Source organism: Globicephala melas, chromosome 1 (assembly GCF_963455315.2).
Source record: "Globicephala melas chromosome 1, mGloMel1.2, whole genome shotgun sequence".
NCBI classification, from domain to species: Eukaryota; Metazoa; Chordata; class Mammalia; order Artiodactyla; family Delphinidae; genus Globicephala; species Globicephala melas.
Window position 1 is genome coordinate 79,820,468 of NC_083314.1, and position 15,426 is coordinate 79,835,893.

A 15,426-nucleotide genomic window follows, 5' to 3' on the forward strand; every position below is an offset into this window, starting at 1 on the left:
GTTTTTTAAGATAGAATGTTAGGTTATTGATTTGACATCTCCTTTTCTAATATAGCATTTGGATCATAAATTTCCCTCTTCGTACTGCTTTAAGCTGCATCCCATAAGTTTTGGTATGTTGTGGGGTTTCTTTCATTCAACTCAAAAGTATTTTTTAAATTTTCCTTGTGATTTCTTCTTTGACTCATTGGTTATTTCAGATTGTGTTGTGTAATTTCCACATATTTTTTAATTTCCCAGATTTCCTTCTGTTATTAATTTCTAGTTTAATTCCATTGTGATTGGATAGCATACTTTGTATGTTTTCAGTCCTTTTAAATTTATTAAGGTTTGTTTTATGGCCTGGCATATGGTCTATCCTGGAGAATGTTTCATGTGCACTTAAGAAGAATGTACATTCTACTGTTATAGGGTAGAATATTCTATAGATGTCTTCTTAGGTCTAGTTGGTTTATAATGTTGTTCAAGCCTTCTATTTATTTTTCCCATAGGTGAGACCTGGAACCCTTTCAAATTACAGTACCAGCTGAGAAATGTAAGAGAGAGAATTGCAAAGAACCTAGTAGAGAAGGGTATTCTAACCACTGAGAAGCAGAATTTCCTCCTATTTGACATGACTACTCACCCAGTGACCAATACAACAGAGAAGCAGCGACTAGTGAAAAAGCTTCAAGACAGTGTCCTAGAGCGGTGGGTAAATGACCCTCAGCGTATGGACAAGCGAACACTAGCACTACTGGTGCTAGCCCACTCCTCTGACGTGCTAGAGAATGTCTTCTCCTCTCTGACAGATGACAAGTATGATGTGGCAATGAATCGGGCCAAGGACCTAGTGGAACTGGACCCTGAGGTAGAGGGGACAAAGCACAGTGCCACAGAGATGATCTGGGCTGTGCTGGCAGCCTTCAATAAATCCTAAAGCCAGCAGGTGGGTTTCTCCTTTTCCCTTACTGGCCAGTGACTGTCAGAGACACCATCAGCAAGCTTTGTGTGATGAGATGTTTTCCATCATGTTTTTTCCTTCTCTTGAATCAAACTCGTTATTTGGGGAGAGCAACTTCAAGGCTCCTGTATAGACTTTGACTATTATAAGCAGACTTTATTTTTCCCTATACTTCCACTCCAGAGGTGAATAAACTGGGTGAACCAACACACACCCAATAAATATTTTCTCTCATTTCTTGGTTTACTTCCATCTAGTGTGCTTTTGCATTAGCAGGAATATCTAAGTGAGATTTGGATTTCTCTAGCCACAGAATGTGAATGAGATGTAGAGCAAACCATTTATCATATATTTAAAATTTTATTTTCCATTTTAAATATATGTTTTCAGTCTGTCTCTCAGGCTCTGCTAAGTAATGTAGCTTGTTGAAGTAACCATCTCTTTGAATAAGGGGCAATGGAAACAAAACTAATTTTCGGAGCATATGGTCTCTGGGATATAAACGCGTGTCCCGCTAGTGGTTTTCTCATTTTTCCTTTTCTAACCTAATGAGAATATTCCAAATGTGATTACCTGGTTCTCACAGTCCTACAACCAGAAATATATTCTCTACTCTCTCTCAGCATTATCCTACTCCATCATTCATTAGAACAGAAGTCTAAATGAAAAAAACGTATCTCTCAACCACCTCCTTCAAGCAGTCAGCAATACAATTTGCAAAGGGAGGTGGCATCAGAATTTCCTCTCTTTAGCACATGACTATCCTGATTCCTCCTGACTACTTTAAATGTCCCTGCTCTGATTGAATTTAGGGAGTTGTAAATTTCAATTGCAGAAGGCAGCATCCTGAGTCCAGACAATATATCTAAACTCTAGATCTTCTTGTTCCCTATTTTGGCTTCCTACATAAATTGATAGATTCTGTCTATATTTAAGGGTTCTGGAGGTACTTTTATCTATATTTAATCCACAGATACCCTTCTAGTCATTAGTCTTGTCTCAACACAACCATCTGTCTAACCAAATCGCTAAAACATTTTTTAATTCAGTAGTGAATGCAAACAGAAGCTTAGTAAGAAAAATCCTGTTTAGAAGGGCAATTTGTTCTTAAAAGCATCCTGATATAAAGTCCAGTATTTGGGAATATAAAGAGGACAGGCACCAAACTGTGCTAATGTCAAGCATTTGTTATGCTGATACTTTTAATGGATCTTGCCTCTTGACAGCTACAGAGAAACGGGCTATCAAAGGGCTAATACAGATGATCCAGACCTGACATCAAATCTTCCTGATCAGAAGTAATTAAATGAATGATTGTAACTTCATCTTCTCCCCTAAACCTGTCTAGCTCCACAAAATTCCCAACTCAATTAACTTTCTTTTTTCACTTTTAGGTATCACTTAGGTGACTAGAGATATAAATTTTAAAGTGAAACAAATTCTTAAATGTGAAGCTGAGTAGAGCTTCAGTCTGGCTCTCTAAAAGTATAAAAACCAGTCCCTGGTTGCCTCTACCTGACTTAGTTTTTTCTTTCCATATGAAAACAATTCAGCATGAATTGAAACCAGGTTTTCCTGTGGAAAGTTTCAGCTTGATTGGGAGAGTAGAAGTTGAGTTCTTTCTAGCAACTCTTGGTCAGTGTTTATTTTTATATTGTATCTCGATAAGATGAAGATGTCTTCAGTTTGAATCTGCATAATGTTCATTGCAAAACACCTTTTCATTTAATGCATATGGCCTTCACATTTCTGTATAATAAAGATTATTGTCTCTGGTATCTCTGTGCAGTTTTACAACTTCAGTTATTTTAACTGGAAATGAGAACTTTTCACACAAGGCCAGTAACACTCCCGGTTTACACTAGGATACTAGCCTCTGTTTCATCCTGTGTGGAAAATTAGGCATACACAAATATTACAATTGTAACATATATATACTGGAGGGCAGGGCATGTTAAGTCTAACCCGAACACCAGCTAATGTAAAGTCTGAATAGTGTCTCCATCTCAAGCAAAATAAGTTACCCAATTACACCATTATTACCATGAAAATAATGAGTATATTCTATCCTATTAATAACTACTTGCACGTGACACGTGAACTTACTGAAGAGCTGAAAGTCTTAGGTTGCAAGTGTAGGTAACATACCTAACTATAACAGAGTTAACAATGTGTGAAAAGAAAGATAATTGAGCTTGTAATTGGCTTCTTGTTCTTCACTTTTATAATGTCTACAGCATAAAGGACAATAAGAAATGTATTTACTAGGATTGTTTATACTTGTTATTTTTATTTCAGAAAAAGTATATTGTTTTCCCATAAGTCATCCTTTGTAACAATGTTTCTCAAAATGTGGTGCATCAAAATAACCTTTGTGGGAGTGAGTACTTTGCCAAAATACAGGTTCCTAGTAAATCAGTCTCTGGGGTTGGGGGCTTAGGAAGCTGCATTTTAAACATAGTCTTACACGTTAAAATAAGCTTACACGTTAAAATTTGGGAACACTGCTTTATATTTTATTGCCTATAATTCATTCATCCAAAAAAATATTGAGTACTTACAAATTAAATGGCACTTGCTAGGTGTGACAATAAAAAAATTGTGTAGGACACAATTTCGGCCCCCAAGAACTCACATTTAAGTGGGCAAATAAGATACTTTGTGATAAATGCTCATGTGGAAGTAGAAACTTAATTTTTTTTTTTTTTTTTTTTTTTTTGCGGTACGCAGGCCTCTCACTGTTGTGGCCTCTCCCGTTGCGGAGCACATGCTCCGGACGCGCAGGCTCAGCGGCCATGGCTCACGGGCCCAGCCACTCCACGGCATGTGGGATCTTCCCAGACCGGGGCACGAACCTGTGTCCCCTGCATCAGCAGGCGTACTCTCAACCACTGCGCCACCAGGGAAGCCCAAACTTAACTTTTAGAAGCACAAAGAAGTAGCATTCTTCCTGGGAACACTAGGAAAGACTTAGAAGAGGTTATTTATTATAGTGGCTTTCATGTATTGAGTACTTTTCTTGTGAGGTACTATTCTAACCACTTCATATATTTTCTCATTTAGTCCTCAACACTAAAAAACCATAGAAGATTATTTTAAAGAAAATTCAGAGAGGTAGTGAGGCTTGCCTAAGGACACTGTGCAGAGCTTGAGTTCAAACACAGGCTTTTAACCACTACTCTCTCCTGCCTTCATTTAAGCTCAATCTTGAAGAATCTTCTCAGGTTGAAAAGGAAGAGCCAAGGCTATGCTGGGCTAGGGAAACAAAATACAGAATGTACAAAGTAATTTGTTATGCGCTAGAATTTCATGAATGTGTGTGCTTTTCACATATCTATCTCTCAAAAGAGATTGTTCTAAGAGAGTATATTCAAGTTGTAGACTAAAGAAGGGTTTTTGGAACTAGCAAATTATCTGTTTTTGTTTACCTTCATTTATTCCTTCTCTGATGCTTTTCTTACATAAAACTTTTCTGGCATATCATTTTCCTTCTCCCTTAACTTCTTTTAACACTTCTTACAGGGCAAGTGTGCTGGACATAAATTCCCTCAGTTTTTATCTGAGAAAGTATTTATCCTTCGCTTTTGAAGGATAATTTTACAGGATATAGAATTCTAGATTGCTGGGTGTTTTTTTGTTTTTGTTTTACAATACTATTTTATTTTTTTAAATATGTATTTATTTATTTGGCTCTGCCGGGTGTTCATTGTAGCATGCCAGATGAGGGATTTTTAGTTGCGGCATGCAGAATCTAGTTCCCTGACCAGGGATCAAACCCAGGCCTCCTGCATTGGGAGAGCAGAATCTTAACCACTGGACCACCAGGGAAGTCCCCAACACTTTAAATATTTCACTGTACTCACTTCTTGCATGAGTGTTTTCTGATATCAAATTTTAACAAAACTGGGCTTCCCTGGTGGCACAGTGGTTGAGAATCTGCCTGCCAATGCAGGGGACACGGGTTCGAGCCCTGGTCTTGAAGATCCCACATGCCGCGGAGCAACTAGGCCTGTGAGCAACAACTACTGAGCCTGCGCGTCTGGAGCCTGTGCTCTGCAACAAGAGAGGCTGCGATAGTGAGAGGCCCGCACACCGCAATGAAGAGTGGCCCCCGTTTGCCCCAACTAGAGAAAGCCCTCGCACAGAAACGAAGACCCAACACAGCCAAAAATAAATTAATTTTAAAAATTTTTAACAAAACTATAAAGAGAATTCTAATTGAAAGATGTTTTAAATGTTCTTTACCTTTTCCATACAGCTAAAATGCACAGATTATATATTCATATAATTTCTAAGAATGTGTTTTACTCCCTAAAGAATAAAAATAATTGCTTTAATGCTGAAATAAGTAGAATGGATTTTTTATATTTTCCTATCACCTATTACATGTGTACATGAATCTTTGTTCCTGTGTCCCCAGTTCTTCTCAAGGCCTTGGTCTGCCTTCCTTTTCTCCTCAGTGAGTTCCAGGTGTGTACATAATTTGGAAAGAGACAGACTAGACATGACTTCTTATTGATAAGTGAGAAAGGGAGCCATCCCTCCCAGAAAGCAATAAAATTCTACGGAATGCAAGTCAGAAAAGCAAGGGTCACTTCCTGGCAGAAATCTTTTTCTAGCAGCCCCACTCACTGCTGTTAGTTTTTCTTTACATTCCAGATTGTAAAAAAGTAGATTCAATTTGGGTGGAAGGTGGGGAACAAATACTCCATAAGAACTCTTCAAATAGATGTGTTTTGTGTAGATTTTTGTTCCCTGAATATCAGTACTCTGCCCACCACTTTTTTTTTCTCAACTAAGTGAACATTCCCAAGAATAATAGCATATTTTATCTGAACTTACTTTAGAAACTCAGCTAGGAATCTAGAGGCTTCTGCCCCATCAGAAGGACTGCTTGACCAAATCGCCATGTTTCTGCCCCATATGCAAGCCCAATAGATGTATGTTATTCTCCTGATTTGATGGGAAAAAATTCAAAGCCAAAGTTTTTCTCATATATTTCAGAGATGCTGAGATCCCACTCCCAATCTAAAGATGAGTACTTCTTCAAAGATTTCTGGACATTTAAAGCCATAATACAACACCTCAAAATACTTATGGGTTAGCCTTAATAATAATTTTTCAAAAAAACTTTTTCCCCTAGCTCTGTCACCCCAGCCTTTCTTGAACTCCTAAGTGGAGGCCAGAAGGGTCTTAGATAACTTAGTTTAAACTGATTTATATTAAACTAAATTGGATTCCTATCATTTGAGAGCAGGGAGGAAGAGATGTTTATGATCAAAGAGGGGAAGACTAGAGAAGGTAACAGAATAGTTGACTAGATTCTTAACATTATGAACATTTAAAAGACTGAACAAACACTTTTTATTTTAAAATGTTCATGTTTTAAAAATTAGATGACCTAATTCAGTCTTTCATTTCTCTCCTCCATCTTACTCTTCACATTTAGATACCTTTTAAAACTTTTTATGGAATCATAACCAGAGAAAATTGCTTAAATCAAAATAAATAAAAATGTATGAATGACTCAGTAATGAATAGTGAGCATTCCTATGTAACTAGCACCCAACTCAAGAAACAAAACATTACCAGCTCGCCAAAAGCCCTCTTCATGCCCTCTCCCAATCACTATATCCCTCCTTCAAGCTAACTACAATCCTGACTTTTAATACAATAGATTGGTTTTGCTTTTGAACGTTATATAAATGAAATCATCCAATATGTATTTTTTGTGACGGTTGATTATTTTATTTTGAACATTTGGGTGGTTCTAGTTTGGAGCAATTATAAATAGAGCTGCTGTGAATACTTGTTTTGGTGAACATGAGAATGCATTTCAGTTGGATATATGTACCTAGGAGTGGAATTGTTGGACTATAGGGTTTCAATTACATTTAGCTTTAGTATATAGTGCCACCAGTTTTCCCAAGTATGGTTGTACCAATTTACACTCCCACCAACCATACTACAGAGCTTTTAAATTGTCAAATCATAAATTTGGGGCACATAACTGAACACAAATCTGAATAAATGAAGGTCACTGTAAATTCCTGTGACAATGCTTTAATTTATGGAAACAACTTCTCTGGTGGGCTTCAGTGGGTCTCTGTACACCCTGAAAATATGTACAATATTTTTGCATGTATGCATGTGTCTATACATGCACTTTGAGGAGAGAAGAAACACAGCTTGTATTAGATTCTCAAAGATCAGATTTTCCATACTTTGGAAAACTGGTGGCTGTGTATACTAAAGCTAATCATAATCCAGTCCTACACACACACACACACACACACACACACACACACACACACACACACGTTAAGAATGATTGCTTTATGGGAGCCCAGCAATCAAGAAGCTATTTGCGGGCTTCCCTGGTGGCGCAGTGGTTCAGAGTCCGCCTGCCGATGCAGGGGACACGGGTTCGTGCCCCGGTCCGGGAAGATCCCACATGCCGTGGAGCGGCTGGGCCCGTGAGCCATGGCCGCTGAGCCTGCGCGTCCGGAGCCTGTGCTCCGCAACGGGAGAGGCCACAACAGTGAGAGGCCCGCGTACCGCAAAAAAAAAAAAAAAGAAGCAGCTATTTGCTTGCTATTAGCAAACTGTTCTACGTTGGTTATGGTGCATTGACATAGACAGTCTGAATAGGCAGGTTTCCTGTGGTTAACAGAGAAGGATTAGCACCCTTGACCACTTAATTTTCCTTTTATTTTTAGCAGGTTAAAATCCTTTATTAAAATAGCTTCATAATGTTTTGATAACTACATATTTTGAAAAGTTTTTTTTTTTTTTTTTTTTTTGCGGTACTTGGGCCTCTTACTGTTGCGGCCTCTCCCATTGCGGAGCACAGGCCCCGGACGCGCAGGCTCAGTGGCCATGGCTCACGGGCCCCGTCGCTCCGCGGCATGTGGGATCTTCCCGGACCGGGGCACGAACCCGTGTCCCCTGCGTCGGCAGGCGGACTCTCAACCACTGTGCCACCAGGGAAGCCCCTGATAACTATTTTTATAACAGCTTTATTGATATAAAATGCACATACCATATAACATACCTACTTAAAGTGAATAATTTGATGGTTTTTTAGTATATTCACAGCATCATGCTATCACCACAATCAATTTTAGAACATGTCATCACCCTAGAAAAAAACACATACCCATTAGCAGTCATTCCCCATTTCCCTCAGTCCTAGGCAAACACTAATGTACTTTCTGTCTCTGCAGATTTGCCTATTCTGGACATTTCATATAAATGGAATCATACAATATGTGTCTTTTGTGACTGCTTCTTTCACTTAGCATAATGTTTTCAAGGTTCATCCATGTTGTAGTATGTATCAGTGCTTCATTTATTTTTATTGGCAAATAATATTACACTGTATAGAAATACCACATTTTTGGACTTCCCTGGTGGTCCAGTGGTTGAGACTCCATGCTTCCACTGCAGGGGGCATGGGTTCAATCCCTGGTCGGGGAAGTTCCACAGTCCGTGTGATGCCTCCAAAACAAAAGTGCTCTCCTCACCAGTGTGTCAAAAAATAAATAAATAAAGCAATGTGGATATTAAAAAAAAAAAAACTCTTAAAAAAAAAGAAATACCATATTTTAAATGATGTCTTTAGAGAATATAATGTGTCCAAAACAAAATCTATATTTCTTCTCCTAAACCTCCTCCTTTCATATTTCCCCATATTAGTAAATGGTGCCATCATTCACCTAGCTGCTCAGGCCAAAAGCTTTGAAGTTATCCTGGATTCTCATAACAGCAAATTCTGTTGGTTGTACCTTCAAAACTCCACATCCAGCCATTTTCAACCTTCTCTGTAGCTACTACCTCCTAGTCCAAACCACTGTCATCTCTCCTAATTGGTGTCCTGCTGCTACTTCCACTTCAATGCAGTGTACGGCAGAGGTGAGATATTTATGATGAGAGGCTTTTCTGTTCTCAGGGGGGAAATCATTTTTAAAACTTTGAAATGGGAAAAAACATTATTGGGTATTGTCTAGAGGAGTCTTTGGCATAATCGATCTATGGCTTTCATTGTCTTTGAACTACTTTACAATTTGTAAATTGAGAAAACTGATGGCAGTGCAAATGATTCTTATACATAGAGAGACAAATGAATTTTGGCCAGTGAGATACAATTTCCACCCTGTGAAAAAGATAACTCCAAACATAATATTTTATGCCCTGTAGATATTGGCCAATTTTATATCTATTAGCAATTTCAGCATTCTTAATTGCCTATATATGTGTCTGTCTTCAGATTCTCTTTTGAACCAGTTTAACATCTTACTAGTTCCCTCATTTGTATGAGTTATGATTTTACTTTTTTGAAAATTATCTTTAACACTGTGTTATTCTGATCATTTAGCTACTTTTCTTAGGCTACACTTAAGGCCAGCCCTAAGAGTATACATTTCTAAAAGAGACAAGGAGAGGATTGAGCTTGGTTAATTCCCTGGTATTCTAAGTCTGGCCCATCAGAGAGTGCTAATGGCATGTGTCTTAAACCCAGACATTTCTGCAGTTTTCTGGCCACGCTGTGCGGCATGTGGGATCTTAGTTCCCCAACCAGGGATCGACGAGGGATGGAACCCATGCCCCTGCATTGGAAGCATGGAGTCTTATCCAGTGGACCACCAGGGAAGTCCCCAGTTTCACTTTTTATATTCTTTTTATATTCCATGCTTCTGTAGAACCTTGCTTAAGCACTGATGAATTTTACAGTGTTATTCCAAGATATCTCATCTCTCATACTCTGAAAAGATTTAGGTCTTCCCCTGAAAAATTCAAACATAAACAAGAAAAAAGACCAACAGACTAGGAATAAACAAGAAGTTCAGGTCCTCTTCTCTCCTCACTTTCCCCCCTCCAATCTGCTCTTCTCCCTGTATTTGCTTTTTGGTAAATGGCACCACCATTTACTCAGCAATTTGGGATTCATCCTTAATTCTCCGTCACCTTCATTCCCTACATCCAATATCATTTGTCTCTTCAGCTTCTCTTCATTCACACGGCCCTGCCTTTGATCAGGCCTTTCAAGTCTTGCCTGGATTACTGCAATCCTGGAGTCTCCCTCTCCATTTCAGTCCAATCTCCACATGGCTACTGTTGTCAAAAAACCTTGGCTCTCTGTGCACCGATGCTGAACAGAAATACGGAGATAGAGATTTTGAAGGATAAGGCTTTGAAGGCTTTATTCCTCTGCCATGCAAAGGGAAGACAGATCAGGCTAGCGCCTCAAGAACTGTGCCCCCCTCCCTGGGGAACTGAGAGAGGTTATATAGGCAGGGCTCATAGTCTATGGTAGGTGATAAGGCTCTAGTAATGAAGCTCTTGTATACTTCTTCCTGAGTTAGTTCAAAACAGTCACAGCTGGCTCAGGCAAGCCCGGTAATTGGGTCCGTTTGTCTCTGGGTTATCTGCCTGCAACCTTCTTTCTGAAATGCAACTGCTACAAGGAGTGATTTGCTACAGGGGAGTGCAGGGTGTAATTCACATAGTGTTAAGGAGTGATAGGTTAGCTTCATGAAGTACAAATCTAGTTACAGACACTATAGATTAGTAACAGTTAAAATAAAACTAGGAGTGATTGACTCAGGCCAGTTTGTTTCTTCTCTAGCCTGTTCACTGTTCCCTTGTTTTCTTTTTTTTAATTAATTAATTAATTAATCTGGCTGCATCGGGTCTTAGTTACGGCGCACGGGCTCTTTGTTGTGGCACGCAGGCCCCAGAGCAAGCAGGCTCAGTAGTTGCGGCACACAGGCTTAGTTGCTCCGCGGCATGTGGGATCTTAGTTCCTGGGCCAGGGATCGAACCCGCGTCCCCTGCACTGGAAGGCAGATTCTCAACCACTGGACCACCAGGAAAGTCCCCTCTTGTTTTCTTTGTTTATCAGAAAAGTCTCATTTCTCTTCTTGCTGCAACACTACCACAGTTATATCTTTCCAAACCCCAAGTCTAACAATACCATTTCCCTGCTTGAAATCAGAGGTTCCCCCTTTGGCTTCATGAAACCCCAACACTTTAGCATGACTTACAAGTCTCCCCAGGACCCCAGCAACCTGAACAGTGTCATGTCTTGCTGCTCCACAGGGGTTCCAAATCAGCCTTATTTGCAGTCTCTCCTTAGGGAGCTTTTTAAAAGTATAGATTTCCAGGCCCCAGCCCAGAGATGCTGATTCAACTGGGGTGAAAGAGGGCTGAGGAAATCTGTATTTTTATAAAGTTCTCTGGGAACTTCTAATCAACCGAGTCTGAGAACCAAGGATCCAGAACATGGAGTTTCTTATGGCTCTATGTCTTTTCACATGAGGCTCCTTCTGCTTGAAAAGGTCTTCTCCACACTCTCTTTTTTTTTACCTTGAGTATTCCTATACTTCCTTAAATGTCATCTCCTCCAAGAAACTGCTTTTAATAGTCTTTGCCGGTGTAAACCGTCTTCATCTCTTATCTTCTTAGTCATCTGTGAACAGCTTGAAGGCAGGGACTGACCTTTATCTTTGCATCCATCCATGGTGCCTGAAATCGAGCAGGAACTTGCAGGGCCTTCTCAGGGACAGATCTCACTGTGTCCCTCACCTCTTGTTTATAGAAAAGCTTTAGCCTCCTAGGCCTTCCCCAAGTTCCAAAGAGCAAATTTAATCAAGAAAAGTGAGAAATGCAGAAACAAAGGAAATCAGTCAAGCAAGACAAAATAATAGTTTAGCCATAAAGTCAAGGACCTTTAGTTCCTCCTCAAGGGCTGTAGATAATATCCTGAGCCATATCCTTGAGTTCTTTTTCAGATATTAAAATCCCCACCAGGCAGAGAAAGTTAACTGCATGCTGACCACCAGCACACAGACCCCAGACCAGTTGGAACCAGAAGGTTGATGACTGAGATTCACAAAACATCACCATGTTACCTCACCATCACCAATTAGAGAATTGTGTAGGAGCTGATCACACAACCTATGACCCTCTCCCTCACACTGGCATTAAAACTCTTCTCTGAAAGCCATGGGGGGTAGGGAGGTTTGGGTCCTTTGAACACTAACTACACATTCTCCTGTGTGGTGCCCTGCAATAAACACTGTACTTTTCTTCATCACAACCCAGTGTCAGTATATAGGCTTTGCTGTGCATCCCAAGCACAGCAGACCCAAGTTTTGTTCAGTAACATGCCCAGCACAATACATAACACGTAATGAGTGCTCAATGAAATTTGTTGGATGAAAGAGGAGTCTTGCTGGGCTAGCAGGATCTCACTCCCTCTAGAAACTCTTGCTATAGATACTTTCTCCTCAGTCAGGGGTCAGTCACCCTCTAAACTTTTATAAGATAGGGTGGTCCTCTAAACTGTCTTCCTTTCCTCCTCCCTCCTGCTAATCTCCAATTTTCCTACTCATCCTCATAGTCCCAGTTTAGGTTCTCTAACATCTAAAACATTCCTTGACCAGCTCAGCCAGAAATTATCTTTGAAACACTTATAAATACAACTCATTTGGTAAGTGTCATACATTACCTAATATTATAGTTACTTCCACAGAGTGTGGTACCTTATATACTTAAATACACGTGTTGGTGACCTATAGCTCATTCCAACATATGGGTCACAGACACCCTGTCCTAACCACCTTCCCTATCATGCTCTGGAACTTCAAATTTTGTGACTTCACATTTGCTTGATTGTATCAACAGTGACTACTATAGCCATATCTGGCACCAATTATAATTATTATAGGCTAGAGCTCACCATAACCTACAATGTCTCCACCTTCCCAGATACAAACTGAAATTTCCCTCTCACTGCAACTTCCTATTCATCTGCCTCTCAGTCATTCCCACCAAATCTGAGCTTCATCTGTCTCATAACCAGTTCTTCAACTCTTTTCTACTCCTCCCAGTTCATCAATCTCATTCTGTCTTTCCTAAAGAGCCTAGATGCCACAGTCAGCTATTTCAACAAACTGGCAAACCATTCTAGACTTCCTCATTGTCCTCCCTCCACTGTTCCTTCTTTACCAGTCCTTCGTCCTGGTTAATTAACTCAGGCTGTCTGTTTTCTCCATCCCAAGGCAGCCAGGAATTACTGACCAAAGTCACAAAGCCATGCTGATTAGGACTACTACACATTCACTCTTATCTAATCTCAGGTAGATCTTTCTTGCTGTTTTACATCATTGCCATTTTCTATGGCACAGTTTCTACCCCATTTTTCCTAGATCCTCTATCCCATGCATCATCCTTTTTATTCTCAAAAGATTAACCTCAGAAAAGCAAGTCCATTCAATATGACTTCTCTAAATGTTTAGCCACCTCAGAATCTCTCTGTACATTTCCCTTCCCATTCTTCCTTTTCAGTGGCCAAAGCCAACCTGTCTGCCTCTCTCTCTCTCCTGATCTAATGATCTCCTCTGAGACTTTAACTTTTTTTTAAATTGAAGTATAGTTGATTTACTATGTTGTGTTAGTTTCAGGTATACAGCAGTGATTCAGTTATGCATATGTGTGTGGTGTGTGTGTGTGTGTGTGTGTGTGTGTGTATATATATATATATATATATATTCTTTTTCAGATTCTTTTCCCTTATAGGTTATTACAAACTATTGAGTATAGTTCCCTGTGCTATACAGTAGGTCCTTGTTGGTTATCTATTTTGTACATAGTAGTGTGTATATGTTAGTCCCAAACTCCTAATTTATCCCTCCCCCCTCTTTCCTCTTTGGTAACCGTAAGTTTGTTTTCTATGAGACCTTAATTATTTATCTCTTCTTTAAAGTAGTTAATTATATTTTTAGTTTTTCTCTCAATTAGCCCTTCCCCTTTTCTAAAACTTGCTTAAATCTTTCCTACTCTCCAAAAAAAGAGAGTTCTCTGCTGCTTCCTCTTCTGTTCATTGTCCTCATTCCTTTCTTTGCTTTATTGTTAAATATTGCTACCACCTCTTCACTCTTTAACCACTTGCAATTAGCTTTTGCCCCCTTCAACTTTAACTTCTCTGTTACTTCTCTCTTCTTATCACTCTGATCATTTGTCTCTGTGTCCCTTGCCAACTTTTCCCCAGGTTTCTGTCTTGGGACTTCTTTTTTTTTTCTACTTTCTCCTTTGTTGATCCCATCTAATTCCACAACTTTACTTATAATTATGTGAAGAAGTCCAAATTTGATTCATATTTGGCTACTACTTTTATTCCAAACTCCAGATCTATATTTCCTAGAACGCTAAAATTTCAGCTATGGAGATCTCAGAGGTCATTTAACCTAAGTCTTCATTGCCTGGATATCTCCACCAAATGGCTCACTGGCTTTTAAAAAGTCAATGATTTCAAAACTGAACACCTCATTTTCTGTCTGCTTCCAATTCCATTTCCAAATCAACTCCTCTTCTTGAATTTGTTTCTACAAGTAGTCACCTTGAGTCACATGGTCTCCTCATTCCCTATATTCAGTCAGCTGCTAATCTAGTAGATTACATTGCCACAGACTCAATTACGTTCACTGTTTTCCATTCTAAACTATCATGTTTCTAGTTTAAATCCTAATTATCTCCTACCCAGAGTATTGCAGTGGACTCCTGGCTAGACTGTCCACCCCCACTATCTTTCTGCTTGGAATTCTGAATGATTTTTATTCATTACCACTAGATTAATCTTCCTAATGAACAGTTCTGATCTGCCACTCTCTGGCCTAAAACCCTTAAATGTCTCCCCTGGATAACTAAATTATTCACTAGTTCCTTATCCTGGCATTCAGAGTCCTCCATGTTCTGGACTCAGTTCTATTTTTCTAGCCTTCATGCTGACCCCATCACCTAGAATACCCTTCCTTCACCTTTACCTGGCAAACTCCTAAATTCTTTAAAGCTGATTTCAAATACCCACCTCCATCACAAAGTCTATTTTTGTGGGGGGGACCCTAAACTGAATATGAACCTTCATTTGAACCCCTATACCACTTTATTAACACTTTTACTTCAATGCTGACCAGATTTTGCCTCATATGATAATAATCTGTGTATTCTATGCTTCTCAAACTTTTCCATTAGAAGTGTACCTAATTATACAGGAAAATGAACAGCCCCAAGGCTATCTGTCACAACAGGCTGCCTGGAAAATTAAAATTTAATATGAATTTTTCAGTGTTATTAGTATTAGACTGTTTTAATATAAAAATGTAGTGCTTTTTGACTAACACTCTAGGAAGACGTGTCTATTTAATCTTGAGGATTTAAGGTACACCTGGCACACTGTGAAAACCCTCCCCACAAGCCCACTAAACTTTACAAGCCCACTAAACTTTCTATGGCAGAGACTGCCTTACTACATATGTATCCCCTGTAAAACTAAAACAGTACCGTCTTCAAATAGACGCTCAAAAAATATTGTTGAACTGTGACTCAGGATACGTTAGCAAGTATTTACTAAATGTTTACCAGGTACCTAGACCTGTACTGTTTCAAAGTGATCAAGTCTCCATGGGATGACTGTGAACAAG

The 15,426-nt window shown here is 39.4% G+C and overlaps 1 protein-coding gene across 3 annotated transcripts in view; it reads left to right on the forward strand.

Moving 5' to 3' along the window:
• Positions 1-3,622, forward strand: part of GOLPH3L (golgi phosphoprotein 3 like) — a 38,183-nt gene extending 34,561 nt beyond the window's left edge. The window contains exon 4 of one of the 3 annotated variants that reach the window (XM_030846236.3): positions 492-3,622. In XM_030846236.3, coding sequence (XP_030702096.1) covers positions 492-919 — 428 coding nt within the window. In that variant the 3' untranslated portion in view covers positions 920-3,622. The remainder of the gene's footprint in view (positions 1-491) is intronic. The other 2 variants (XM_030846235.3, XM_060299883.2) reach the window with 2 other exon arrangements.
• Positions 3,623-15,426: the final 11,804 nt, after the last annotated feature.